A 26,952-nucleotide genomic window follows, 5' to 3' on the forward strand; every position below is an offset into this window, starting at 1 on the left:
CTCAGTGTCACTGGCTTCTATGGGCATAAAAGGAGAGAATCTCATGGTGTGGCCACCATCTTCCCCTGACCTCAACCCTGTAGAGAACCTTTGGAGTAGCATCAAGCAAAAGATCTATGAGGGTGGAAGGCCGTTAACATCAAAACAGCCGTTCCTGGAAGGCTATTCTGACATCATGCAAAGAAATTCAAACAAACTCTCCAAAAACTCACAAGTGCAATGTATGAAAGAATTGTGAAGATGATATCAAAGAAGGTTCCTATGTTACATGGATATTTGGCCTGTTAGGATGTTTTGGATTGAAATAGCTTTTGAATTCAGTAAATGTGACCTCCTAATACTGCAAATTCAACAAATGATCATTTTCAGTTCTTTACAACCTATAAAATGTTTTAAAACCCTCCTGTGCATAATAATTTTATAGTTTTTTTTTAAATTTTAAATATCATTGGGAGGTTTGTTTAATAAAATTTGATTTATACTCTAAAGGGTGATTACTTTTATTATATTGACTGCCATTTGCATTGACCAATTACCAAATCAGAGATAAGTATCAATTGCGTAGTAATTTGGAACGTGGTGTATAACAGAGCCCCCACACAGTCTATATACAGCCCCCCCTATTGTCTATATACAACGGCCCCATTGTCTGTATACAGCCCCACCACACAGTATATATACAGCATCTCCACACAGCCTACATACAGTGCCCCACACAGTCTATATACAACGCCCCCCCCCGAGTCTCTATCCCGCACCCCCCCCCCGAGTCTCTATCCTGCGCCCCCCCCAGAGTCTCTATCCTGCCCCCCGCCCCCCCAGAGTCCCTATACTGCGCCCCCCAGAGTCCCTATACTGCGTCCCCCCCAGAGTCCCTATACTGTGCCCCGAGTCCCTATCCTGTGCCCTGAAGAGTCCCTCTCCTGCACCCCCAGAGTCTCTATTCCGCACCCCCCAGAGAGTCTCTATCCCGCGCCCCCCCAGAGTCTCTATCCCGTGCCCCCCTGAGTCTCTATCCTGCACCCACCCAGAGTCTCTATCCCCCCCAGAGTCTCTATCCCGCACCCACCCCAGAGTCTCCATCCCACGCCCCCCAGAGTCTCTCTTTCGCACCCTCTCCCAGAGAATTCTATCCCATGCCCTCCCTCAGTCTCTAAAGCCACGCTTCCCCCCTAGAGTCTCTTTATAGCCCCCTAATTGTCTATATACTGCCCTCTCTATACGGTTTCCCCACACAGTAAATATACAGTGCCACTACACAGTCTATATACAGCCCTATTATTGTCTATATACAGTATCCCCACACAGTCTATATAGAGCCAGCTCCTTGTCTATATACAGCGCCCCCACTTAGTTTGTATACATTGCACACACAGTCTATATACAGCATCCTCATTGTTTATATGCAGCTCCCCCACACAGTCTCTATACAGCGCCCCTACACAATATATAAACAGAGTCCCTCCTATATACAGCTTCCTATATACAGCCCCTCATTGCCTACATGCAGTGTCCCTACACGTCTATATAGAGCATCCCCACACCGTCTATATACACTGTCCTCACACCGTCTATTTATATCCTCTTCCTTGTCTATATACAGCGATCCCACAGTCTAGATATGGTGCCCTCATACAGTCTACAGTGGGTACGGAAAGTGTTCAGAACACTCTAAATTTTTCACATATTGTTTTATTGCAGCCAATTGGTGAGATCAAAAAAGTTATTTTTTTGCACATTAATGTATACTCTTGAAAAAAAACGCACAAATGTAGATATTTTTGTTAATTTATTAACACCTTCGTGACCAGACCTTAAAAGGCTTTGATGATCGGACTATTTTTAACAAATTTTCTTATTGGTTTAAAGGCCATAACTTTCTTTTTTCGTGCAACACCATAAATTTTTGCTCCTTTTTTTCGCATAGGGATAGTTAAAAATAAAGTTTAGGTACCATTTTTCCATTTTTTTATCGGGGGGGGGGGGGGTTGAGCAAATATGGCTCTGTTTTCTGCAGAGTAGCAGGGGATTTTTTTTATTTTAGTGGGGAATGTATGTGAATATGTGTATTTCAAATAATTATTGATATGTAATTTGCGGATGTGTTTTAACTTTATATAGCTCCCATGAGGTCATAAAATACCACTGGGGGACATTTCCAAATTTTTTCTTAGTTTACTTTTTTTTTTTTTACTCCCATTTTTCACCTGTATCTGGGGCATCTGTAAGAGCTCCAGTTAGAGGGGGAACAATCCTCTGTGGTGGCAGGTGTTGCATCAGAGCAGGACTGGGTCTAGACCCAGCAGCTCTAATTATCCACTACAGACACGACAGTCATCTGATCGCCCAGCCGGTATTTCCGGCGGCAGTGTCAGCTCTTCTCCTCTGTGCCTTGTTCTGCCTCAGCACGATGCTGTGAGGATCAGAGAAGGAAGTAATATACTGCCAGAGTATATTAAACGTCGCTGCAGACTCGAGACCCGCGCCTGCTGATATCTAAAGTCAGTGGGGGGGGGGGGGGGGTGGGATCGGGTTAAACAAGAAAAACTTAATGGTCATAAGTATTCAGACCCTTTGCTGTGACACTCATTTAAAGGGGTATTCCGGGAATATGAATGTCTGATACAAAAACCCATAATGCTATAAATAAATGAATATAACAAAAATTAATGTCATTAGTCACAAAATGGAGCTTAAAAAGTTTAATTTTATGATTCACAAAATATTATGGCCTCTCTAAAGTTATCACCAAGATGGCTGCCACTGGAAACTACAAGTCCCAAGATCCTTTAGTTCTCAGTAACTCCTCCTACCTCTTATGCTCTGCTCCCAATGATGATCTAACAGGTTTTCTTGCTCTGTTACCATAGTAATGATGTGTAACTGCCATCACCAAAACACTGGCCATACTGGATGCACTGCAACCAACCGACTACAGCCAAACATAGTGGTGATCACATGATCTGCCCAGGCAGGTGTAGAACATTTGATGTGGACATGTGACCAGCGGCCATCTTCTGTCCTGTGTATGCTCTGCAATGGACTGCGCGGAGGAAATTAACGGACTGATTAAAGGGCCAGTAGCATTTTAATTCTTCATTACAGTCAAAATCAACAGCATTTTTCTGCTAACGGGGGCAAAATTTTAAATAACAACTAATTACATATAAGCTTATATTTTAAGGACCCATTTGTATATGAATTATGCTTATTCCTGAAATACCCCTTTAACTTAGATGCTGTCCATCTCCTTCTTTTCCTCTTTGAGATGGTTCTGGTTCGTCAGTGGAGTCCAGCTGTGTTTAATTAAACTGATTGGAAAGGAAAGGAACACACCTGTCTCTATTAAACCTCACAATTCCCCTGCCCCCATACACAATATATATACAGTACCCTCAAAGTATATATACACCCCCCACACAGTCTACTTGTATGCTGCCCCTATGATCCTATGATATGTATACAGGCTACCCCTACAGTATATATGAAACTCATCCCACCATGTATATGAAGCTCCCACCAGGCAATATCCAGCCCCCCATATTCTGTACAGTTTCCCTAGTAAATGAAGTCAGGACCATTTATAAAATCATGAAATTAATACTTACCTCCCGGTTCCCACGCTGCTGTCCTCTCCTCTTCTGCTGGCTCGCGTCTCAGTGCAGGGACACGGGCGATCTGTGATGACCCCAGGTGAGCACAGGTCCATGAGGAGGAGGTGGGAGGGGTATGCGCTTCCTCCCTCCACAGGCAGAAGAGCAGTCCGACGCAGTCAGTGCCCCCATTGTGGACGTGTGAATGAGGCCTTATACAGTGGGTACGAAAAGTATTCAGGCCCCTTTAAATTTTTTGCTAATTAATGTACATTCCACACCCCATCTTTACAGATATTTTTCTAATTTATTAAACATGAAAAACTGAAATTTTACATGGTCATAAGTATTCAGACGCTTTGCTGAGTATTGGGTAGAAGGACATTTTGAGCTAGTACAGCCTTGAGTCTTCCTGGAAATGATGCAACAAGTTTCGCATCTGAATTTGGGGATCGTCTGCCATTCTTCCTTGCAGATCCTCTTCAGTTCCCTCGGGTTGAATGGTGAACGTTGGTGGACACCATTTTCAAGTCTCTCCAGAGATGCTCAATTGGGTTTAGGACTGGGCCAGTCAAGAATGGTCACAGAGTTGTTTTGAAACCACTGTTTTGTTATTGTAGCTGTGTGCTTGGGATCATTGGGGCACATTTACTAAAGCCCTTGCGCCAGTTTTCTTTCAGACGTTGCACATTCTTTCTAGTGCAAACTGCTTGCACAGGTATTTAAGAAGTGTCTGCGCCACTATTGTGTTGCGCACGACCCTTTTGTGGTGCAACTGCACTAGGCATTATGCAACAAATTAGGGGGCGTTCTTGAACTCAGTCTGACCGTGTGCCAGATTTATCTTGCAAAGTCAGACAGAATTGTGTTGCAAGCCCTATGTTAAAGAAAGAAAGAAGTTAGTGACGTCTGTTAGGCCAGTGCAGGGAGCGCCAGCTTCATGACTTGTGGCCCTTTCATCATGAATCTGGCGCACTCTTCACTATACACAGGCAAACCATGTTTAGTGCAGTTAGCACCACTCTTAGTAAAGAGTCCAGTCTGAGGTCTAAAGCACTGGTGAAGTTGGTGTTAGAGCTGCTGATATCCTAACATATGGCACCACCCATGTTGGAAACATGACTGATGTACTATTTTTATCTATTATAGCTAACTGGCTTACATATTTATTTTTTAATCACTTTCTATCTATAATTTTTACTATACAGGCGGTCCCCTATTTAAGAACACCTGACTTACATACGACCCATAGTTACAAATGGATCTCTGGATTTTAGTAATTTGCTGTACTTTAGTCCTATGCTACAATAAACAACTATAACAGTTTATCAAATGTGTCTGTAATTAAGATTTATTGTTAATCCTGGTTCTTATGACAACCCAACATTTTTAAAATCCAATTGTTACAGAGACCAAAAAAGTTTTGACTGGGGTTACAATAATAAAGTATACAGTTCCGACTTGCATACAAACTCAACTCAAGAACTGCCTGTACTTTATTTTTCTTTTTTGTCCATATTGGTTTTTTAATTTTTGTGTTTCTGTATTTTACTCCCCTCGTTCCAAAAGCAATAACTTTTTTATTTTTAGGTTTACAGAAATGTGTTAGGGCTTGTTATCTGTGGGACAAATTTTACTTTTTAGTGGTGCCATTTAATATCCCACGCAATGTCCTGAAAAGCTGGAAAAAAAAGTGAAATTTACAAAAAAAACCCCACATTTGTGGCGTTTTCTTGTGGGCTCTGTTTTTATGGGTTTTACTTTGCGCTCCAAATGACGCTTCTTTATTCTTTGGGTCTCTACGATCACATGGATATCAAATTTATTTAGATTTTATTATTTTTTGTTTTGCACAAAAGATTTACATTTTTTAAAATTCTATTAAAACCTACACTCACCGGCCACTTTATTAGGTACATCTGTCCAACTGCTCGTTAACACTTAATTTCTAATCAGCCAATCACATGGCGGCAACTCAGTGCATTTAGGCATGTAGACATGGTCAAGACAATCTCCTGCAGTTCAAACCGAGCATCAGTATGGGGAAGAAAGGTGATTTGAGTGCCTTTGAACGTGGCATGGTTGTTGGTGCCAGAAGGGCTGGTCTGAGTATTTCAGAAACTGCTGATCTACTGGGATTTTCACGCACAACCATCTCTAGGGTTTAGAGAGAATGGTCCAAAAAAGAAAAAACATCCAGTGAGCGCCAGTTCTGTGGGCGGAAATGCCTTGTTGATGCCAGAGGTCAGAGGAGATTGGGCAGACTGGTTTGAGATGATAGAAAGGCAACAACTACTCAAATCGCCACCCGTTACAACCAAGGTAGGCAGAAGAGCATCTCTGAACGCACAGTACGTCGAACTTTGAGGCAGATGGGCTACAGCAGCAGAAGACCACACCGGGTGCCACTCCTTTCAGCTAAGAACAGGAAACTGAGGCTACAATTTGCACAAGCTCATCGAAATTGGACAGTAGAAGATTGGAAAAACGTTGCCTGGTCTGATGAGTCTCGATTTCTGCTGCGACATTCGGATGGTAGGGTCAGAATTTGGCGTCAACAACATGAAAGCATGGATCCATCCTGCCTTGTATCAATGGTTCAGGCTGGTGGTGGTGGTGTCATGGTGTGGGGAATATTTTCTTGGCACTCTTTGGGCCCCTTGGTACCAATTGAGCATCGTTGCAACGCCACAGCCTACCTGAGTATTGTTGCTGACCATGTCCATCCCTTTATGACCACAATGTACCCAACATCTGATGGCTACTTTCAGCAGGATAATGCGCCATGTCATAAAGCTGGAATCATCTCAGACTGGTTTCTTGAACATGACAATGAGTTCACTGTACTCAAATGGCCTCCACAGTCACCAGATCTCAATCCAATAGAGCATCTTTGGGATGTGGTCTAACGGGAGATTCGCATCATGGATGTGCAGCCAACAAATCTGCGGCAACTGTGTGATGCCATCATGTCAATATGGACCAAAATCTCTGAGGAATGCTTCCAGCACCTTGTTGAATCTATGCCACGAAGAATTGAGGCAGTTCTGAAGGCAAAAGGGGGTTCAAACCTGTTACTAGCATGGTGTACCTAATAAAGTGGCCGGTGAGTGTATTTTCCATTTTGCCACATTCTTAGACCAATAACTTTTTCACACTTTGGTGTACGGACCTGTTTAAGGTGTCATTTTTTGCGGTATGTGCTGGTGTATTAAAGGGGTATTCTCGTCTGGGCACTCACATTCAGTTTCACTAATCTTCCATACATAAACATTTCTTCAATTGGATGTTATTAAAAAAAATGTTCCGGTGTGAAGATAATTTCTCATAAATGTAGCCATGTTGTCCCTTAGAAACCAGATAGCTTCCTCGGTTACGACCACGTCACACTCTGGCCAGACATGCGCTATAGAGTCCTGCCGGACCACCAGGATTCAGCAATCATTACCACAGGACGGCTGTGGGACATGTAGTAATTCCCGGACATTTCACATACAAAACCTTTTTGTTTATTTGTGCAATCTCTCAGGCAGGGGTGGCCGTATCTGAGGAAGCTATCTCGTTTCTAAGGGACAAAATGACTACATTTATGAGAAATTATCTTCACACAGGAACATTTTTTTTAATGACATCTAATAGTAGAAATATTTATATATGGCAGATTTATCAAACTGAATGTGAATGCCCAGACGAGAATACCCCTTTAAGTTATACCAATTTGGAACCTATATGGCTTTTTTTATTCATATATTCATGGATGGAAAAATGGGGGAAAAGCGGTGATTCAGACATTTAGGAATAATCGTTTTTATATTTTGATAGAACGGGCATTTTGGGACGTGGCGATACCTATCATGATTATGATTTTTACTGTTTGTTTCTTTTTATATGTGATCTAGGGAAAGGGGGGTGATTATTATTTCAGACCCTCCAGGGTACTTTAACCCAGCAGGGTCTTATTGCTAATACATTATACTGCAATACTACTGTATTGCAATATATATCAAAATTACTAGTGATCTCTAATAGTCTGCCATCTGCTGGCTATTAAAGATCATTACACATGGCAAGCCTACAAGTCTTGTTGAGATGGCGGTGGCGGCGATCGTCCATCCAATATGGCGGCGCCCATGAAATGGTAAGAGTCCGACCGCAGCACTTAACAGGTTAATTTATGCAATCATATTATGAGTAACAAAAGCTTTCATTGTCAGTTAGAATTAGTTAATGCAGCAAGTCAATATTTGCAGTGTTGACCCTTCTTCTTCAGGACCTCTGCAATTCTCCCTGGTAGCTCTCAATCAACTTCTGGACCAAATCCTGAGTGATAGCAATCCATTCTTGCACAATCAGTGCTTTCATTTTGTCACAATTTGTTGGTCTCTTGATGATTGACCACAAGTTCTCAATGGGATTAAGAACTGGGGAGTTTCCAGGCCATGGACCCAAAATGTTTTGTTCTCTGAGCCATTTAGTTATCACCTTTGCTTTATGACAAGGTGCTCCATCATTCTGGAAAAGGAATTGTTGATCACCAAACTGCTCTTGGATGTTTGGGAGAAGTTGCTCTTGGAGGACATTCTTGATTCTTTGGATTCATGGATGTGTTTTCGGGCAAGACTGTGAGAGAACCGATTCCCTTGGCTGAGAAGCAACCCTACACATGAATGGTTGCAGGATGCTTTACAGTTGGCATGAGACAAGACTGGATGTATGGTTCACCTTGTCTTCTCCGAACAAGCTGTTTTCCAGATGTTCCAAACAATCGGAAAGGGGATTCATCAGAGAAAATGACTTTACCCCAGTCCTCTGCAGTCCACTCCCTGTACCTTTTGAAGAATATCAGTCTGTCCCTGATGTTGTTTCTGGAGAGAAGTGGCTTCTTTGGTGCCCTCCTTGACACCAGGCCTTGCTCCAAGAGTCTCCGCCTCACAGTGCGTGCAGATGCACTCACACCTGCACTGCTGGTACCCCAATCCTGAAGCTGAAACAGTTTTAAGAGACGGTCCTGGCGCTTGCTGGTCCTTCTTGGGCGCCCTGGAGCCTTTTTGGCAACAATGGAACCTCTCTCCTTGAATTCCTTGATGATGCGATAGATTGTTGATTGATGTGCAATCTTTCTAGTTGCGATACTCTTCCCTGTTAGGCCAGTTTTGTGCAGTGCAATGATGACTGCACGTGTTTCTTTAGAGATAACCATGGTTAACAGAAGAGAAACAATGATGCCAAGCACCAGCCTCCTTTTAAAGTGTCCAGTGGTGTGATTCTTACTTAATCATGACAGATTGATCTCCAGCCCTGTCCTCATCAGCACCTGTGTTACTGGAGCAATCACTGAAACGATTAGCTGCTCCTTTTAAGGCAGGCCGGCAATGAAGTTGAAATGTGTTTTGGGGGAAATAGTTAATTTTCTAGGCAAATATTGACTTTGCAATTAATTGCTGTTAGGCTGATCACTCTTTATAACATTCTGGAGTATTTGCAAATTGCCATTATAAAACCTAATGCTGTAGACTTTGTAAAAATTAACATTTGTATCATTCTCAAAACTTATGGCCATGACTGTATGTGTATTTTAACCAATGCTTTTTTTCAGCTTAGTGACCAGACGCAATTTAGAAACTTTTTAATTTTTTTCATAATTAATAAAATGATGAAATGTTTTGGTGCCCAAAACTTTGAAACTCCAATTTTTTTTTGTCTGGAGCTACAATTATAAAATATACAGTTTTGACTTAAATACAAATTCAACTTAAGAACAAACCTATTGATTCTATCTTGTATGTAACCTGGGGACTACCTGTTTAGATAATTAATTTTTGGGGTCTATAGCTTATTCATGAGATTTTATTATTATTTTAAGGGGGACACAAACAAATCATCATTTTTTATTTTGGACCCGATGTCCTGCAATCTTCTTCTGACGCGCTGACATAGAAAGGCGGCACATCAGAAGAAGTACCATTAATGGCTGCCGTAAAATCACAATATGGGGATCACTAAGGGGTTAAACATCATTTTCCAATCACCAACATGGCAATCGGGTGCCATGGCGATGTTACATCACGTCCTCCGGATCACATGACTGCTGCGAATGATGTGTCTGTCTGGTCGCCCTGTTGTTTTGTTGCATATGCTTCTGAGCATGCACCATTTTTACTTGCATCAGGTTTGCACGATTACCCAATTGAGGTGTATCCTCTCTGATTGGCTGACTTGCACTTTATTATTCCCAGCCGCTTTCCCAGCACCACACCTTGACAAAGAGCTGTTTGCATTGAAACACGTTTCGGGGAGGTCCTGGGTCTTGGATATGGGTTATTGTACCCTGTTCTTTGCAACACCTCCAACACATTAGTATAAAAACAGACAAACGTAAGAGTTATCATGGGGCTCTAATAAACACATCCTAAATAGCCAAATCGTCCTGGAAGATTTATTCAGGAAACCAGTAGATAGCACAAAACACCAGTTTATTCTTATCATAAAGGGACATTAGTGACACATTTGGATAGATTTTGGATAATCTCAAAGAAGTATAGTACCACCTATAGAGTATTTTCCTTCTGGTTTCCACGTGTGAAGTGTATCTAGAGAGAGTTTTAAATGATGCAAAAAAAATGTAAGCAGCACTCCAGGGCGTCAGGTGTCAATAGTGATGTAGATGAAGTTTATGCCATGTTTAAAGGTACAGCATAGTCCAGCAGCAGGCACCTTTTGACACCTGACGCCCTGGAGTGCTGCTTACATTTTTTTTGCGCCATTTGTATCTGGAGGATCCGTAGCCCGATCTCAGTGAGCCTGCACCCACCTTCTTTTTATCTCCAATAGTGTGCTGTTTGAAATTTCTACAAGTAGAGAGAGTTTTAGTGATTCTGAATCCCGCTTCCCACGAGTCCTCCTCTATGGACTGTCCCGGAGTTCCTTAGGCAGTTTGTTAAAACTCATGATACTCATGTGCTCTCACATGCACTTTGAGCGGTGATGACCTATATAGACAGGTATGTGCCTTTCCTAATCAAGTCTTAACACAGCTAGACTCCAGTGATGGAGTAGAACCATCTCAAAGTGGATCAGAAGGAACTAGACAGCATGTGAGTAAAATATGTGAGTGTCACGGCAAAGGGTATGAATACTTATGATTGTGTGATATTTGTTTTTCTTTTTTTAATAATTTAGCAAAATTATCTATATTTCAGTTTTTTTTCTGTCAAGATGGGGTGCAGAGTGTACATTAATGAGCAAAAAAAAATTCTGCTCTTACCAATTGGCTGCAATGAAACAGAGTGGAAAATGTAAAGGAGTCTGAATACATTCTGTACCCACTGTAGGTATTGTGGAGACATTATAGCATTTTCTCCTAATATGTGATGAATTGCGCATTTTTGCATCCTGAGTTGAGAGTGAAGTTTAACCCCTTAACGCTGAAGCCACTTTTCACCTTCCTGACACGGCCCATTTTTTAAAATCTGACATGTGTCTATTTTAGTGGTTATAACTTTGGAACGCTTTAACATATCCAGTTGATTTTGAGATTGTTTTTTCGTGACACATTGTACTTCATGCTGGTTGAGAAATGTAATAAATATATTTAGTATTTATTTATGAAATAAATGGAAATTTGGGAAAAATTTTGAAAAAAACAATGTTTTCCAAATTCAAAATTTTCTACTTTTTGGAAAGTTGGTCATATCACTAAAATAACTTGATAACTAACATTTTCCATATGTCTGCTTTAATTTGGCATCATTTTTCAAACATCTTTTCCTATATTTTGGATGTTAGGAGGCTTATAACTTTAGGTGCAATTTTTCAGATTTTCACGAAAATCATCAAAACCTACTTTTGGAGGGTCAATTTAGTTAGAAGTGACTTTATAAGGCCCACATGACAGAAAACCCCCACAAATGACACCATTTTAGAAACTACACCCCTCAAAATATTCAAAACAACCTTTGGGAATTTTGTTAACCCTTTGAGCGTTGCATGAGCGTGAAAGATAAATGAAAGTGAAATTAGAGAAATGTAATTTTATCTTACTATAGATTCATTGAACACTAAAATTTGCACCTTCACAATGGGTTAAAAAGGAAAATGCATTTTACAATGTTGAGGGCAATTCCTCTTGAGTATGCCAATACCCATTTTGTCACCGTACCCTGCTGTACGGGCACAGGGGGGCACTTGGAATGGAAAGAGCGTTGTTTCGTTTTTGCAGGGCAAATATGGCTGAAAAAGTTTACATGTGTCAGGATGCATTTGGAGAGCCATAGTGGTACCAAAACAGAGGAAAGCCCCAACATGAGACACCATTTTGGAAAGTACACCCCTTGGAGAGTTTAGCAACGTGTAATTTGTGTATTTTCCCCAACAGGTGTTTGATTCAATTAGGCCCCAAAAGGGAAAAAAGGTGAAAATTTTCTCAAAAAAGTCACTTTTACCCCAAATTTTTGTAAGCCACAAGGGATAAAAGATGAAAAAACCCCATAATTGTGTAAAACTATTTCTCCTAAGCACAGAACTGCGCCACTTTTGCATATAAAGTGTTGTATGGGTACACAGTAGGGCTCAGAAGGGAAAGAGGGGCTTTGGCCTTTTAGAAGCCAGATTTGACAATCATCCTTTACATGTGTCAGGATGCATTTGGAGAGCCCTAGTGGTACCAAAACAGAGGGGAACCCCAACAAGTGTCACCATTTTGTAAAGTGCACCCTTTGGAGAATTCAGCAAGGTGTAATATGTGTATTTACCCCTACAGGTGTTTGCTTCAATTAGGTCCCTAAAAGGAAAAAGGTGAACATTTTCCCAAAAAAGTCACATTTACGGCTAATTTTTGTATCCCATAAGGCATTAAAGATGAAACAACCCCAAAAAATGTGTACTAGCATTTCTCCCGAGTATAAAATTGCCCCACACATGCAAATAAAATGTTGTATGGGTACGCAGTGAAGCTCAGAAGGGAAAGAGGGGCGTTGGCCTTTTAGAAGCCAAATTTGACAGACATCCTTTACATGTGTCAGGATGCATTTAGAGAGCCGTAGTGGTACCAAAACAGAGCGGAACCCCAACAAGTATCACCATTTTGGAAAGCACACCCCTTAGAGAATTTAGCAAGGTGTAATATGTGTATTTGTCCGTAAAGGTGTTTGGTTTAATTAGGACTTAAATAGGAAAAAGGTGAACATTTTCTTATAAAGGTCATTTTACTCCTAATTTTATATAGCCACAAGGGATAAAAAAATGTAATAACCCCTCAAAATGTGTAAACCTATTTCTCTCGAGTGTAGAAGTACCCCACATGTGTATATAAAATGTTGTATGGGCGCACAGTAAAAGGAAAGGGGAATGTTTGCCTTTTAGAAGCCAAATTTGACAGAAATGTTTGACATGCATTTGGAGAACCCTAGTGGTATAAAACAGATAAGAATCCGAAAAGTGACCCTAATCTTTGAATGCACACCCGTTAGAGAATTTTGCAATGTGTAATATATGTATTTGCCCCTACAGGTGAATGATCCAATTAGGCCCGAATCATTAAAAAGGTGAAAATTTTCCTATAAATGTCACTTTACCCCTAATTTATGTAAGTCACAAGGGATAATATATTAAATAACCCCAAAAAAGGTGTAAAACTATTTCTCCCGAGTGTAGAAGTACCCCACATGTGCATATAAAATGCTTTATGGGCGCACAGTAGAGGAAAAGAGGGATGTTTGTCTTTTAGAGGCCAAATTTGTAAGAAATCCTTCACATGTGTCAGGATACATTTGGAGAGCCGTAGTGGTACCAAAACAGAGGAAAACCCGAAAAGTGACCCTAATTGTTGAATGTACACCCCTTGGGGAATATAGCAAGGTGTAATATGTGGTGTAGGGTAATACACGTGGTGAAATGAGCATTTGAACATATAGGTGGTTTCCAAATACAATGTGCAATGGAGTCCAAGATGGAAATTGCAATTATTTCTGGAAAGTTCAGTGCCCGTTATGTGGCGCCCCTTATGAAATAATGGAGGGGTATAGGGAGCAACGGGACATAACAGTTGTTACAATTATTCATTTTACCGAAATTAATTCACAACAGGTTGGGCGTGAATTGTGAATGTGTTGCGTATAAGGAGGTATAATATATCAAGGGACCAACTAAACTTTTGTCACTCTGGAGGTGTCGCAGGTTTCTTAGTAGTATGTAGTGTCCATCCTAAACCCTCTTTTGGAACAGACTCTTTATTGAGTCCTACCTTTAGAAGCAGCAGAATTCACTGGGAAAATGCTGTCCTAGAACATCTAAACCAGAGGTACTGGGGCCCCGTCCTTCTTGTCCCAATATTAGTTTCCTAATATCTTCCTCTTGAAAAACGGAGAAATGATACGGCAGGACCTGCACATTGGAACAGCTCGTAAGAGTTGTACAGCGTAATCTGTACAATGTGCACAGCCAGCACTTTTGTACCATATCTTCGTTTTAGTAGGGAAATTATCGCCAAGTGTTGCTCTTATTCACCCTAGCGATGCCCATTGTGACGAATATTGCTGCCTTTGGCTCGACCAAATCGACCAGCCAATAGCAGCAAACATGGACAGAGGGGGGCAACAAAACCCCTCTGGACCGCAAGGCAAAATTGTTGGCTGTCAGGAACAGCCGCCACCCTACCCCGATCACCGTGTCTACAGACATGGTGACTGGTATTACTGACGTCATAAGTAAATTCGCTGCTATTGGCTATTGGTCTGAATTGATGAGCCAATAGCAGCGATCATAAACTGGGGGGGTGTGGGGGCGACGTAACCCTTCTGGTCCATGGGGCAGGATGGATAGCTGTCAGGAATAGCCGCCATCTTGCCCCGATCACTGTGTCTGAACCGTGTGGGCAAGTCACTACCAGCCGCACCGTTCTATAACAACGCTCGTTGGGAATAGGCTATACAATCTTTATTTATTTTTTAAGCAATTTAGACAAATAAGGGCTTATTTTTTGCGAGACGAGATGCACTGTAAAAAAAACCTTTATTTTAGTGGGGTTTTAGCTTATTGAAGCAATTTTATTAACTTTTTACATGTGGAGGAAAATAAAATAATCAATTCTTGTTTGGGATTTTTAGCATTTTTTGGGGGGGGGTGTTCACTGTAGCATAACAATAATATATTATCTTTATTCTACGGATCACCACGATTACGGTGATACCTCATTTATATAGTTTTATTTATATTTGTCCAATTTTATTGAAGGAAAACTAGAATAGAAAAAATTGCATTTGTTTTATCATTGCAATTTTTATAGCGGCATAACTATAGTATTTTTTGGTTTACGGAGCTGGTTGTAAGCTTATTTTTTGCGTGACAAGTTGCTCTTTTTATTGGTATCATTTTGGTGCTTGTAACTTTTTCGGATCACTTTTTAGAACATTTTTTGTAAAGCAATTTGATAAAAAGTTTCAGTTTTTGGCAAGTTTTTTTTTTTTTTTTTTTTACCACGTTCACCGAGCGGGTCCAATTATGCTAGGATTTATTTTACAGATTGTTACGGACGCAGCGATACCAAATAAGTGGGGTTTTTTTGTGATTTAGCTGCGCATGCCCAGTGTCTTACAGCCGGGTCCTGTCAGAAGGCAGGGACCCGGCACCGGGAGGAGGATCGCGCAGCCCCGGGCACCGACAGGTAAGCGCCGCGGGGGGGTCCGATTCAGCTTAAATAAACTTTAAATGCCTCTAACATGCCGCTCCGTTCAGGAGCCGGCGCCAGAAGCTTGACGTAATAGTACTGCATTTTGCGGGAACGCACCTCCCGCGATGCAGTACTATTACGTCAAATGTCGGGAAGGGGTTAAATATGAATTTATAAATAAAATACATTTTTGTTAAATATCAGGTTTATTCAGTGTTTGTATTAAATGTTTTTTTTTATCTAGAATACACTGAAAAGTAATGCAAATGAATTGGACACAACACAAAGATCATTATCTGAAGTAACCAAAGAAAAATGTTTGCTTGTAACCAAACTTGAAGAAACAAGATCACAATATGTTTTAGAGCTGTCAGTACTTCAGTCAAAAGTTGATACTTTACAGAAAACTCTCTGTGGTGAACAGAGAAGGTAAGATATCTGATGCTGAAACCTCACTCCACTAGGCAATCTTTGCCTGTCATCACACAGGTTTCCATGTAGTGAGTTATCCACCAAAGATTTACTGTTGGCTATCTCTCTATTGTGCTCAGTAGCATCATAGTGTTTTCGATTTTTATCATATTTCATCCAGATGGAATGTTATGCTCTTGCTGTGAAATAAGTTACCTGTATGACAGTATGCTCTGTTCTTTCAGAGCAGCATATTTATCCTTCGCAATTCATGTTTTGGTAAGGAATGTCTTGGTCACAACATATAGGGGCAGATTTACTTACCCAGCCCATTCGCGATCCAGCGGCGCCTTCTCTTCGCTGGATTCGGGTCCGGCCGGGATTTATGATGGTAGTTCCTCCGCCGTCCACCAGGTGGCGTTGCTGCGCTGAAGTCCGCTGGAATGCCTCGAAATACATCGGGTTATCCTGGATGAAGGTGAGTGAAATTTTCGCGACACAATTTTTTTTTTTAAATGCGGCGGTTTATCGGAATCCGTTGGGTTTTCGTTCGGCCACACCCCCCGATTTCCGTTGCGTGCATGCCGGCGCCGATGCGCCACAATCCGATCACGTGCGCCAAAATCCCGGGGCATTTCAGGTACAATCGGCGCAAATCGGAAATATTCGGGTAACACGTTGGGAAAATGCGAATCGGGCCCTTAGTAAATGACCCCCATACTGTTTATTAGGAGCTTTTCTGGTGTAAACATTAAGAAGACACCACTAATGATTTTTTAAATCTTAATCAATAGTAGTAATTGAGGTGACCCTTGTGATGAGTGATAATTGTACCTTTCTTCATGGCAAGGTAGCCACTGACAGCAGGGTTATGACAAAAGGACACCGATCCAAGTTTGTTAGCCTCACAGTACTTTTTGCCATTCTGCAATGCTCCCTCTGCCCGACACCTCACAGACTTCTTCTAAGATATACTTCACGCTCTCTTACTCTCTCTAAGAGACTGCACCCCACCGGCTCTGAGACCACAGACCTGCTGCCCATCTCCTCCAGAAGGCCCCAATCAGTCCTCAGCTTCCAGATCTCCATCTCCTTATTCCCTATCCCTAGTGTGGTCCTCTGAATCCAGAGATATGGCTTTAATGGAGGATCCACCACCCGGAGATGTCCCCATCTCCTGTCGCCCTTAATTGCCGCTGGCCTCACCCAGTATCCTATTTAATCCAGCCTCTCCCTGACCACCCTGCTGGATCTTTGTGCTATATGCCTTTGAGCTTGTATTGTTGCCCTGTGCTCGTGTTTAGATTTCCCATTGTGACCCCGGACCTGTTCCTGTTTACGCTCCTCCGCTGCCAGCCCTGACCTTCTGCTTTGCCTCTGACGCTGATCCTGTGCCGCCTGTCCTGACCTCCTGCCTGTCCCGAATCTGTCTGCCGTTTCTGTACCTCGGTTTGGCTGCCACTGCGGACAAATTCGGACCTGTGGAACGACCTGGTGGTACCACGCCGCAGCAAGTCCAACCTGCTTTGCCGCGCGCTCTGGGGAAAACCGTGTGCCACTTGCACCCAGTGTCGGATTATGTCATTGTCCACGAAGGTCCAGAGGGTTCACTACCCCTAGAGCCTGAGAGAGCACAAGGCATTATCCTGCAAGAAATGCATTTCCAACAAGATAAGGTACCCAATTCGCCCAGCAGACATTTCTCTCATTGCTACCGTTCCTGTTCAGAGGAGTCAAACTCTCGGAGGGTTAGTGTATTAATCTCCCAATAAGTAACCTGAACCCTGACTAACTCTTTAGCAGAGGGGCGTCGGAGGGGTATTTATTCTTTGGACAAATGTTATTCCCAGGCTGTTACTTTTGCCAACTTTTACATGCCCAACACCGGCCAGTCTGATACCCTAGTGTCCTGTTTAGAAACAATCCCGACTTTTAAAGAGGGTCTCCTATTGGTATTGGCACCTGAACTTGACACTTCCAAGGCCACCTATGACGTGACACATTCCCAAATCCACACCATGCGGCAGACCCTTCACTTTCTCACCAACTGGTTGATTCCTGGAGAATTCTTTACTCGGGAGTTGGGGGCTACTTGTCCACCCGCAATTTATTCTCCAGGAATAACTATTTTCTAATAAGTCACTTCCATTTGGACAGATTGATTCATACCTATAAACACTTGTCACCTCTTTCATATCACCCACCTATTTCTATATCAATCTTAAAATTTCCGTTAGTGAGACTTACCCACTTTTCCTCTGGGAAGCTCACATATGTTACAACCTTGACATCTTTATCTAAATATGTGTCAAAGTAAAAAAAAGATAAGACGGCTCCGGTTTGTGCTCTAAAGATGGAAAAGACCCTTCCTAGTGGGCCAGTTACAGATCCTCTATTAAATTGTGGTCAGTGCCACCTTGTGGTAGGACTCTAAATATACAGTGGGTATGGAAAGTATTCAGACCCCTTTTAAATTTTTCACTGTTTGTTTCCTTGCAGCCAATTGGTAAGATCAAAAAAGTAATTTTTTTGCTCATTCATATACACTCTCACCCCATCTTTGCTTATTTTTTAAACAATAAAAGCTTAAATAACGCATGGTCATAAGTATTCAAACCCTTTGCTGTGATACTCATATTTAACTCACATGTTTTCATTTCCTTCTGATCCTCCTTGAAATGGTTCTACTCCTTCACTGGAGTGTTTAATTAAACTGATTAGACTTCATTAGGAGAGGTAGAGAGGAAAAAACCAGGATACTGGACCGTGCTTCTCTGTAAAATAACTTATTTATTTCAGTGGATCATAAAACATAGGACTTTGTTTTATGATCCACTGAAATAAATAAGTTATTTTACTGAGAAGCACGGCCCAGTATCCTGTTCTTTTCCGCTCTACCTCTCCATTCGACATGCCGGTGTAGTCTGGCACACAGGACACGCTGCAAGCTCATATTGTTTCCAATAACACCTTTACTGTGCCTGTTACACCTCACAGTGCATTTCATAGCAAACAAAAAATAACACCAAGATCACTGTGGCTGAGCTCCAGGAAGATCGGAGAAAGTTCCACAAAGTTAACTATCACTACAGCCCTCCATCAGTCTTGGCTTTATGGCAGAGTGCGTCAACGGAAGCTTCGCCTCAGAGCAAGACATATGAAAGCTGCATACAGTTTGCAAATAAACACATGAAGGACTCCCAGACTATGAGAAATAAGATTGTCTGATCTGATGAGACGAAGATTTAACTTTTTTGTGTTAATTCTAAGTGGTATGTGTGGAGAAAACCAGGCACGGCTCATCACCTGCCAAATACAATCCCAACTGCAAAATGTGGTGGCAGCATCATGCTACTGAGGGTGTTTTCCAGCAGCAGGGACAGGACGACTAGTTTCAGTTGAAGGAAAGATGAATTCGGCCAAGTACATTGCTCTGGACCTCAAACTGGGCCAAAGGTTCACCTTCCAACAAACCAACGATCCTAAGCACACAGCTAAAATAACAAAGCAGTGGCTTCAGAACAACTCCGTGGCGATTTTTGAGTGGCCCACCCAGAGACCTAAGCTAAACCCAATTGAGCATCTCTGAAGAGACTTGAACATGGCTGTCCACCAACATTCATCATCTAATCTGAGGGAACTGGAGAGGATCTGCAAGGAAGAATGGCAGAGGATCCCCAAATCCAGGTGTGAAAAACTTGTTGCATTATTCTCAAAAAGACTCATAGCTTCAAAAGTTGCTTCTACTCAATACTGAGCAAAGGGTCTGAATACTTATGACCCTGTGAAATTTCATTTTTTTCTTGTTTATTTAATTAGCAAAAATATCCACATTTCTGTCTTTTACCTTAAAGATATGGTGCAGATAATGATAAATCCTCCACTGTTATGTGCCTTCAGACAGTGGCCCAGATCTGTTAAACTGGCTGCACCAGTTTTCTGTCTGACTTTGCATTTGCGCCGTTTTCTTGTGGTCTTGGATTTTACAGCTTTCACTGAATGCCCCAAATCACATGTCTATTTTTATTCTTTGGTTTGGTACGATCACGAGGATACCAAATTTGTACAGGTTTTATAATGTTTTCATACATTTAAAAAAAATTAAAACCTTCTGTACAAAAAAAAAAATCATTTTGCCATTTTCTGGCACTAATAACTTTTTCGTATTTCAGTGCACGGAGCTGTGGGTGGTGTCATTTTTTGCAACTTTTGATTATGTTTTTAATGCTTTCTTTTTGAGGACTATATGGGCTTTTGATCACTTTTTATAGAATTTTTGATATTTTTCAAAATGGCAAAAAAGTGGCATTTTCGACTTTGTATGCCAATTTCTGTTACGGGGTTAAACACTGAGAAAAATCGCTAATTTATTTTGATAGATCAGACATTTTGGGACGCAATGATACCTGATGACTTTCCGGGGGGGGGGGGCAATCAGCCATCCAAGATGGCGGCCGGCATGTAACAGTAAGTTAGGTCCCGCGGTCGGGTTCGACCGTGGCACTTAACAGGTTAACTGACGCAATTGTTGCCAGCACCAACCGCGGCACTGACGGGCGGGTGTTGGCTGTTTTATACAGCCGTTACCTGCTGTGTATGGAGAGAGCTGAGCTCGTGAGCTCTCTCCATACACCCCTTGCCGCACGAGGACAATATAGTTCATCCTCGGTCGGCAAGGTTTTAAACTTCCATAACTCTTTTTATTTTTCTGTGTACAGGGCTTATGAGGGCTTGTTTTTTCTGGAAAACTGTTTTACTTCCTATTTCTGGTATTTAATTTTCCATATGAAGTGAACTTGTTGAAAAAAACCATTTTGCACCATTTTCTTGTGGGCTTTTTTTTTTCTTTCACTGTGCGCTAGAAATCCCCTTCCCTCCAGTACCTTATCTTGTTCACTCTCTTCCTTTGAGCCAGTCACAGAGGAAGAAGTGTCCAGGCTCCTTTCCTCTGCTCACCCCACTACCTGCATCAGTGACCCCATCCCCTCACATCTCGTGCAGTCTCTTCCCAGCAGTCACTTCTCACCTCACTAAAATCTTCAACCTCTCCCTCTCTTCTGGTGTCTTTCCCTCATCTTTAAAGCATGTCGTTGTTACCCCATTACTAAAGGAGCCTTCTCTGGACCCATCCAATGCTACTAACTACAGACCAGCCTCTAACCTTCCTTTCATCTCCAAACTCCTGGAACGCCTGGTCTATTCTCGACTTTCCCGTTTTCTCTCAGCTAACTCACTCCTTGACCCCCTACAATCTGGTTTCCGCTCTATGTATTCCACTGAAACTGCTCTTACTAAAGTCTCCAATGATCTCCTCACTGCAAAATCCAAAGGTGACTATTCTCTCCTCATTCTCCTGGATCTATCGGCAGCATTCGATACTGTGGACCACCAGCTCCTCCTTAGGATGCTTCACTCCATTGGCCTGAAGGACACCGCACTCTCTTGGTTTTCCTCCTATCTCTCTGACCGCACCTTCAGTGTCTCCTTTTCTGGATCTCTCTCTTCTTCTGTTCCTCTCTCTGTCGGGGTTCCTCAGGGCTCAGTCCTAGGTCCTCTTCTCTTCTCCCTCTATACTGCCCCCATTGGACAAACCATCAGCAGATTTGGTTTTAAATATCATCTCTATGCTGATGACACCCAGCTGTATACCTCAGCACGTAACATCAGCCCTGCCTTAATCCAGAACACTAGTGAATGTCTCTCTGCTGTCTCTAACATCATGTCTTCTCTCTTCCTGAAACTTAATCTTTCTAAGACTGAACTTCTTGTCTTTCCACCATCCACTAACAGAGCCTATCCAAACCTCTCCATATCAGTCTGTGGGGTCACCATAACCCCAAGGCAGCAGGCCTGCTGTCTTGGGGTTGTGCTGGACTCCGACCTCTCCTTTGAGCCACACATTCAATCTCTTGCTCGATTTTGCCGGTTGCATCTCAGAAACATCTCTAGAATCCGACCGTTTCTCACATTTGAAACCTGTAAAATGCTAACTGTTGCTCTGATTCACTCTCGTCTAGACTATTGTAACTCTCTACTAACCGGTCTTCCACTCACCAAACTCTCTCCTCTCCAATCGATTCTTAATGCAGCAGCCAGGCTCGTCTTTCAGACTAAACGCTACACGGATGCCTCCAGTTCATGCCAGTCACTGCACTGGCTGCCAGTCTCCTTTCGAATACAGTTTAAAATAATAACCCTCATCCACAAAGCTCTGTATAATGCTGCACCCCCCTACCTCTCCTCTCTTATCTCAGTCTATCGCCCAACTCGTGCTCTTAGATCCGCCAGTGATCTTAGATTAACCTCTACCCTAGTGCGGACCTCCCACTCGCGTCTCCAAGACTTTTCTAGAGCTGCACCAATTCTATGGAATGCTCTGCCCCGGACTATCAGACTAATACCTAACCTCCAAAGTTTCAAACGTGCTCTTAAAACCCATTTCTTTAGGCAAGCCTATAACACTCATTAACTGCATGAAGTCTTAACTCTTTTACTAACCCGTCCTGTGTCCTCCTCCCATCTGTTATCCAGCAACCAACAGGCACCAGATTTCTCTGCAGTCCCATTCACCCTGGACCTTGTATACAAGATGACGGCTGATGACTGGGTCAAGCAACAGCAATCCCATTTATTATATTTTGTTCTATTCCCTTAAGAAGAATGGCTTGACCATTATATATTCTTTTACCTCTTGTGCCGCCCCACTCCTCCTCATAAACTGTAAGCTCTTGCGAGCAGGGACCTCACTCCTCTTGTTCCATACAAATGTTTGTGCTCTGTCATGTTTTATTATATTTGTATTTGTCCCCTATGATTTGTAAAGCGTTACGTAATATGATGGTGCTATATAAATAAAGATTATTATTATTTATTTTTATTATTAATGACAGTTCCCCTTTATTCTTTGGAGCAATGCAATTGTGGGGATACTATTTACACATTAGCACTAGCTGTAGCTCCCGGCGTTCTCTGTGTGTGTCTCTCTCTGTGTCTGTGTGTCGCTCTTTTTCTGACGGCGTGGGAGGCATTGTGGGGGAGAGACCCCTGTCAAGCAAGTTAAATGCTGCAGTAGCCATTTTACAGGTTAAACACCCGCAGTCGGTCGGCAATGAAGATTGCTCTTATAAAGACCAGAGGCTATTATGGCGATGGATCCTGGTTTTTCAATACCACAGGGAGCAATGATCACAGCCAAATTGGCGTAGTTTGGCACTCTAGCGTTATAGTCCCATTCTCCCATTCAGGAGAAGAATCCGACCATAGTCAGAAGCTTTACAGTTGTATCCAGGGAACTAAAATTGTAAACAACAGGACTGATAGAGACAGGTTGGAATCATATCTGTGAAATGCTGTATTTCTGTTTCGGTAATAACAGTGAATTAGATGTGTTATTTTGTTATTGAATGTGTATTTTTAAGAATCTTGTCTTTGTACCTTATACTCCTTTAAATGACATTCATTCTTTTTCAGAGTAGAAGAAAGAGATGCTGAATTGGAAGTTTTGAAACTGGAAGAAATGAAAAAATCTAGTCACATTGGTAAGAATAAAATAAAATAGATCAATGGGAAACTGTCTTTGAATTTGTGAATAGTGAAGTGAAGCAAAGTCTTTTGTAGATTTCTAGCAATATTTAGAACTGAGCAGTATAAATACACATTGGGTTTTTCTACTGCTGTAGGGACCCAGGTTGTCTGTTTACGGCTGCAGCCTTGCGGCCTGATGTAAGGTAATGTGACCGCAGCAGCACATGACTGGGAGGAGCCATGCCTGTGCGCCTGATACTGTGCACACATGCACACAGAGACATCGGCACAATCCTGTACTGTGACAGGGGCCGATATTATCAGTTCCCTGTCACAACAGCCCTCCATATACATCCCACATACTGAGGGTTGAGAGGCATGCAGGGAAGTTGCGATGTGCATCCTCTCTGCATGTCCATTTTGCAGATCACTGATAACAGTGATCCAATGGGCATAACAGCCCATAAGATAACTGTTCACATGTGATCCATATAAAAGAAAAGCAGGGAACACATATATAATGTGCTTCCTAATAGCTGTTTCGCCTGTGAAAATATTAAATAAAATAAAAATAAGTAAAATTTATTATAAACATTTACAAAAATTGATTTATTTCCCCGTCCCCCACATACAAATATCTTTTTTTTTTTGTAAATAGTAGTGTCTTTTGGGTTAGGTACAGTCATCTATAGTCTAGGGTGGGGGGACGGTGCTGTCAGCCATGATCTGGGGTTGTGGAGGTGCGATGTCGGCCAAAGTCGGGTCTCGGGGGCTGATATTGGATTTCTCCCATAGTCTGGTCTGTGTGTGTGTGTCTCTGTCCCAAATAATCCTGTAAAAAGCAGATAAAGGCCGCAAAAATAGAGACAGAGAAATATTGCCAGGAGACCAAAAATAATCCCAAATTATTTTTTAAGTATATAAATAAGATAAGAAACTACAAACTGAGAGAGTGGGCCCTCTGAGGAGTAACATGGGGGTCATTGTGGAAGAGATGAGGAAAAGGCCAATCTACTGAATGTCGCCTTCTGGACTGTCTTTACCCAGGAAAATCCCCTGCTGGAAGACACAATGAGGAATGATGTAAATTCTCTTTGGAATGTAAACAGTTTAACACAGGAGGTGGTACGGCGCCGCCTCACAACCGCAAAGATAGATAAATCACCAGGGCCAGATGGCATACACCCCCAGGTTCTACATGAACTATGTACGGTGATAGACAGACCATTATTATTAAAATTTGAAGATTTCCTGAGGACTGGTTATGTTCCACAGGACTGGCGCATAGCAAATGTGGTACCAATATACAAAAAAGGATCAAAAAGCGATCCTGAAAACTACAGACCTATGAGTCTAACTTCTGTGGTGGGGAAATATATGAGGGGTTTGTTAGAGATGCTATCTTGGAGTATCTCACTGTACATACCCTTATAACCCAGTATCAGCATGGGTTTATGAGAGATCGGTCATGTCAGACTAATCTGATTGGCTTCTACGAGGAAGTAAGTTCCAGACTGGATCTGGGGGACGCTGTGGATGTGGATATTTCAAAGGCATTTGATACAGTGCCGCATAAAAGGTTGGCACATAAAATGAGACTGCTAGGACTAAGGGAAAATCTGTGTATTTGGGTAAGTAATTGACTTAGTGATAGAAAACAGAGGGTCATCATTAATGGCACTGTCACAGGTGCTGCGACCCATCGCCCCTCTCCGCTGCCCTGGTCCCCCGGCAAGTCTCTTACCAGCGCCAACTCCGGCAGCGCACGCGTCCCCGCCTCCAAGAGCGCGTGTGCGCCACCTTCAGTAAATTTAAAGGGCCAGCGCGCCATTATTTGGTGCTGGCCATTTTTAGAAAATGTACTTAAGCCTGCCTCTTCCTACACTTCCTGCCGGATCTTTGTTCCTCACAGAGAAAGAGAAAGAGAAAGCTTCCTAGCGATTATCCTGCGTTCCTGTGTCTCCTGCATTCCTGTGTCTCCTGCGTTCTAGTGTATCCTGCGTTCTTGTGTCTCCTGCGTTCTTGTGTCTCCTGCGTTCTTGTGTCTCCTGCGTTCTTGTGTCTCCTGCGTTCTTGTGCCTCCTGCGTTCTTGTGTCTCCTGCGTTCTTGTGTCTCCTGCGTTCCTGTGTATTCCTGCGTCCCAGTGTGTTCCTGCTCTTGAGCCCTGTGTTACCGTGTTCCTGTGTTACTAGAGTCCCTCCGTGTTGCTGCGTTCCTGCGTTGTTGTGTTCCTGTGTCCTGTGTTCCCATTCCCTTCTGCCTGAACCCTGTTGCTGACCCCAGATTGCACTTGACCCTGCATCTCTGCCGCCTGCCCTGTCCCTGTGCCTGGACCCGACCATAAGACTGTCTTCCGTCAAGGTACCTCGACCTCGGCTGCCACCGTGGGCTAGTCGCACCTGTGGAACAACCTGGTGGTACCCTGCCGCAGCAAGTCCATCCTGCTTTGCGGTGGGCTCTGGTGAAGACCAGGTGCCACTTAGACTTCGGTCTCAGGTGTCGGCCAGGCCACCTCCCGTGGTGGTCCAGTGGATCCACACATGATATAACTATGTTCTTAACAGACAATTACTTGGTAAAACTGGAGCTGAAAAGGACTTGGGTGTATTGGTGGATGGTAAACTTAATTTTAGAGCCAAGCTGCTGCTGCTAAAGAAAATAGATTCTCATGATAAAGACATAGGGGCTCATTTACTAAAGGTCAGCGGACTGCATTTTCTTCGGATTTCCCGGCGATTTCTGTTTAGCGAAGCATTTAACAGTAGTTTTTGCCACACGCGATCGGATTTTGGCACATCGGTGCTGGCTTTCACGTGACACAAATCGGGGGCCGGGCTGTCGGGCGATCTGACGAATTCGGGAAACGCGCAGGATTTAACATCGTAAATTGTATCACTAGACACAAACTTACAAGCACCGGGAAGAAGGTGAACTCCGGCGGACCTCAGCGGGGAAGCGACAGATGCATGATCTCGGGCGCACGATGTTGGTGAATCGCACCGGACTTCATCTTCGTCGGACTGGCCGGATCGGGGATCGTGACAGGACTGGGGAATTAAATGTGCCCCTTTAGTTTTGCCCTTATACAAACCACTGGTCAGACTACACATGGAATATTGAGGCAGCTTTACTTACCCGGTCCATTCGCGATCCAGCGGCGCGTTCTCTGCGGTGGATTCGGGTCCGGCCGGGATTCACTAAGGCAGTTTCTCCGACGTTGACCAGGTGTTGCTGCTGCATTGGAGTTCACCGAGCCATCCTGGATGAAGGTAAGCGCATTTTTTTTAAAAAATGCGGTGGTTTTTCCAAATCCGTTGGGTTTTTTCACGGCCACGCCCCCCGATTTCCGTTGCGTGCATGCGGGCGCCTATGCGCCACAATCCGATCACGTGCGCCGAAATCCCGGGGCAATACAGGGAAAATCGGTGTAAAACGGAAAAATTCGGTTAACCCGTCGCGAATCGGGCCCTTAGTAAATGATCCCCATTGTGTACAGTTTTGGGCACCAGTGTATAAAAAGGAGATAGTAGAACTGGAACGGGTGCAGAGGAGAGCAACCAAGATTATTAGGGAAATTGGGGGGATTAGAATACAATGAAAGATTAGAAAATGTGGGATTATTCAGTTTAGAAAAAAGACAACTAAGGGGAGATCTTATTACAATGTACAAATACCTGAACGGACAGTACAAGGATCTCTCCAAAGATCTTTTTATACCTAGGCCTGTGACCAGGACAAGGGGGCATCCTCTACGCCTA

At 42.8% G+C, this 26,952-nt stretch overlaps 1 protein-coding gene across 1 annotated transcript in view; it reads left to right on the forward strand.

Annotated features, from left to right (window-relative positions):
• Positions 1–26,952, forward strand: part of SYCP1 (synaptonemal complex protein 1) — a 152,745-nt gene that overhangs the window by 55,880 nt on the left and 69,913 nt on the right. The window contains exons 14-15 of the mRNA XM_072137680.1: positions 15,503–15,687; positions 23,140–23,207. Coding sequence (XP_071993781.1) covers positions 15,503–15,687; positions 23,140–23,207 — 253 coding nt within the window. The remainder of the gene's footprint in view (positions 1–15,502; positions 15,688–23,139; positions 23,208–26,952) is intronic.

The sequence above is a fragment of the Engystomops pustulosus genome, chromosome 2 (genome assembly GCF_040894005.1).
Source record: "Engystomops pustulosus chromosome 2, aEngPut4.maternal, whole genome shotgun sequence".
In the NCBI taxonomy this organism is placed as follows: Eukaryota; Metazoa; Chordata; class Amphibia; order Anura; family Leptodactylidae; genus Engystomops; species Engystomops pustulosus.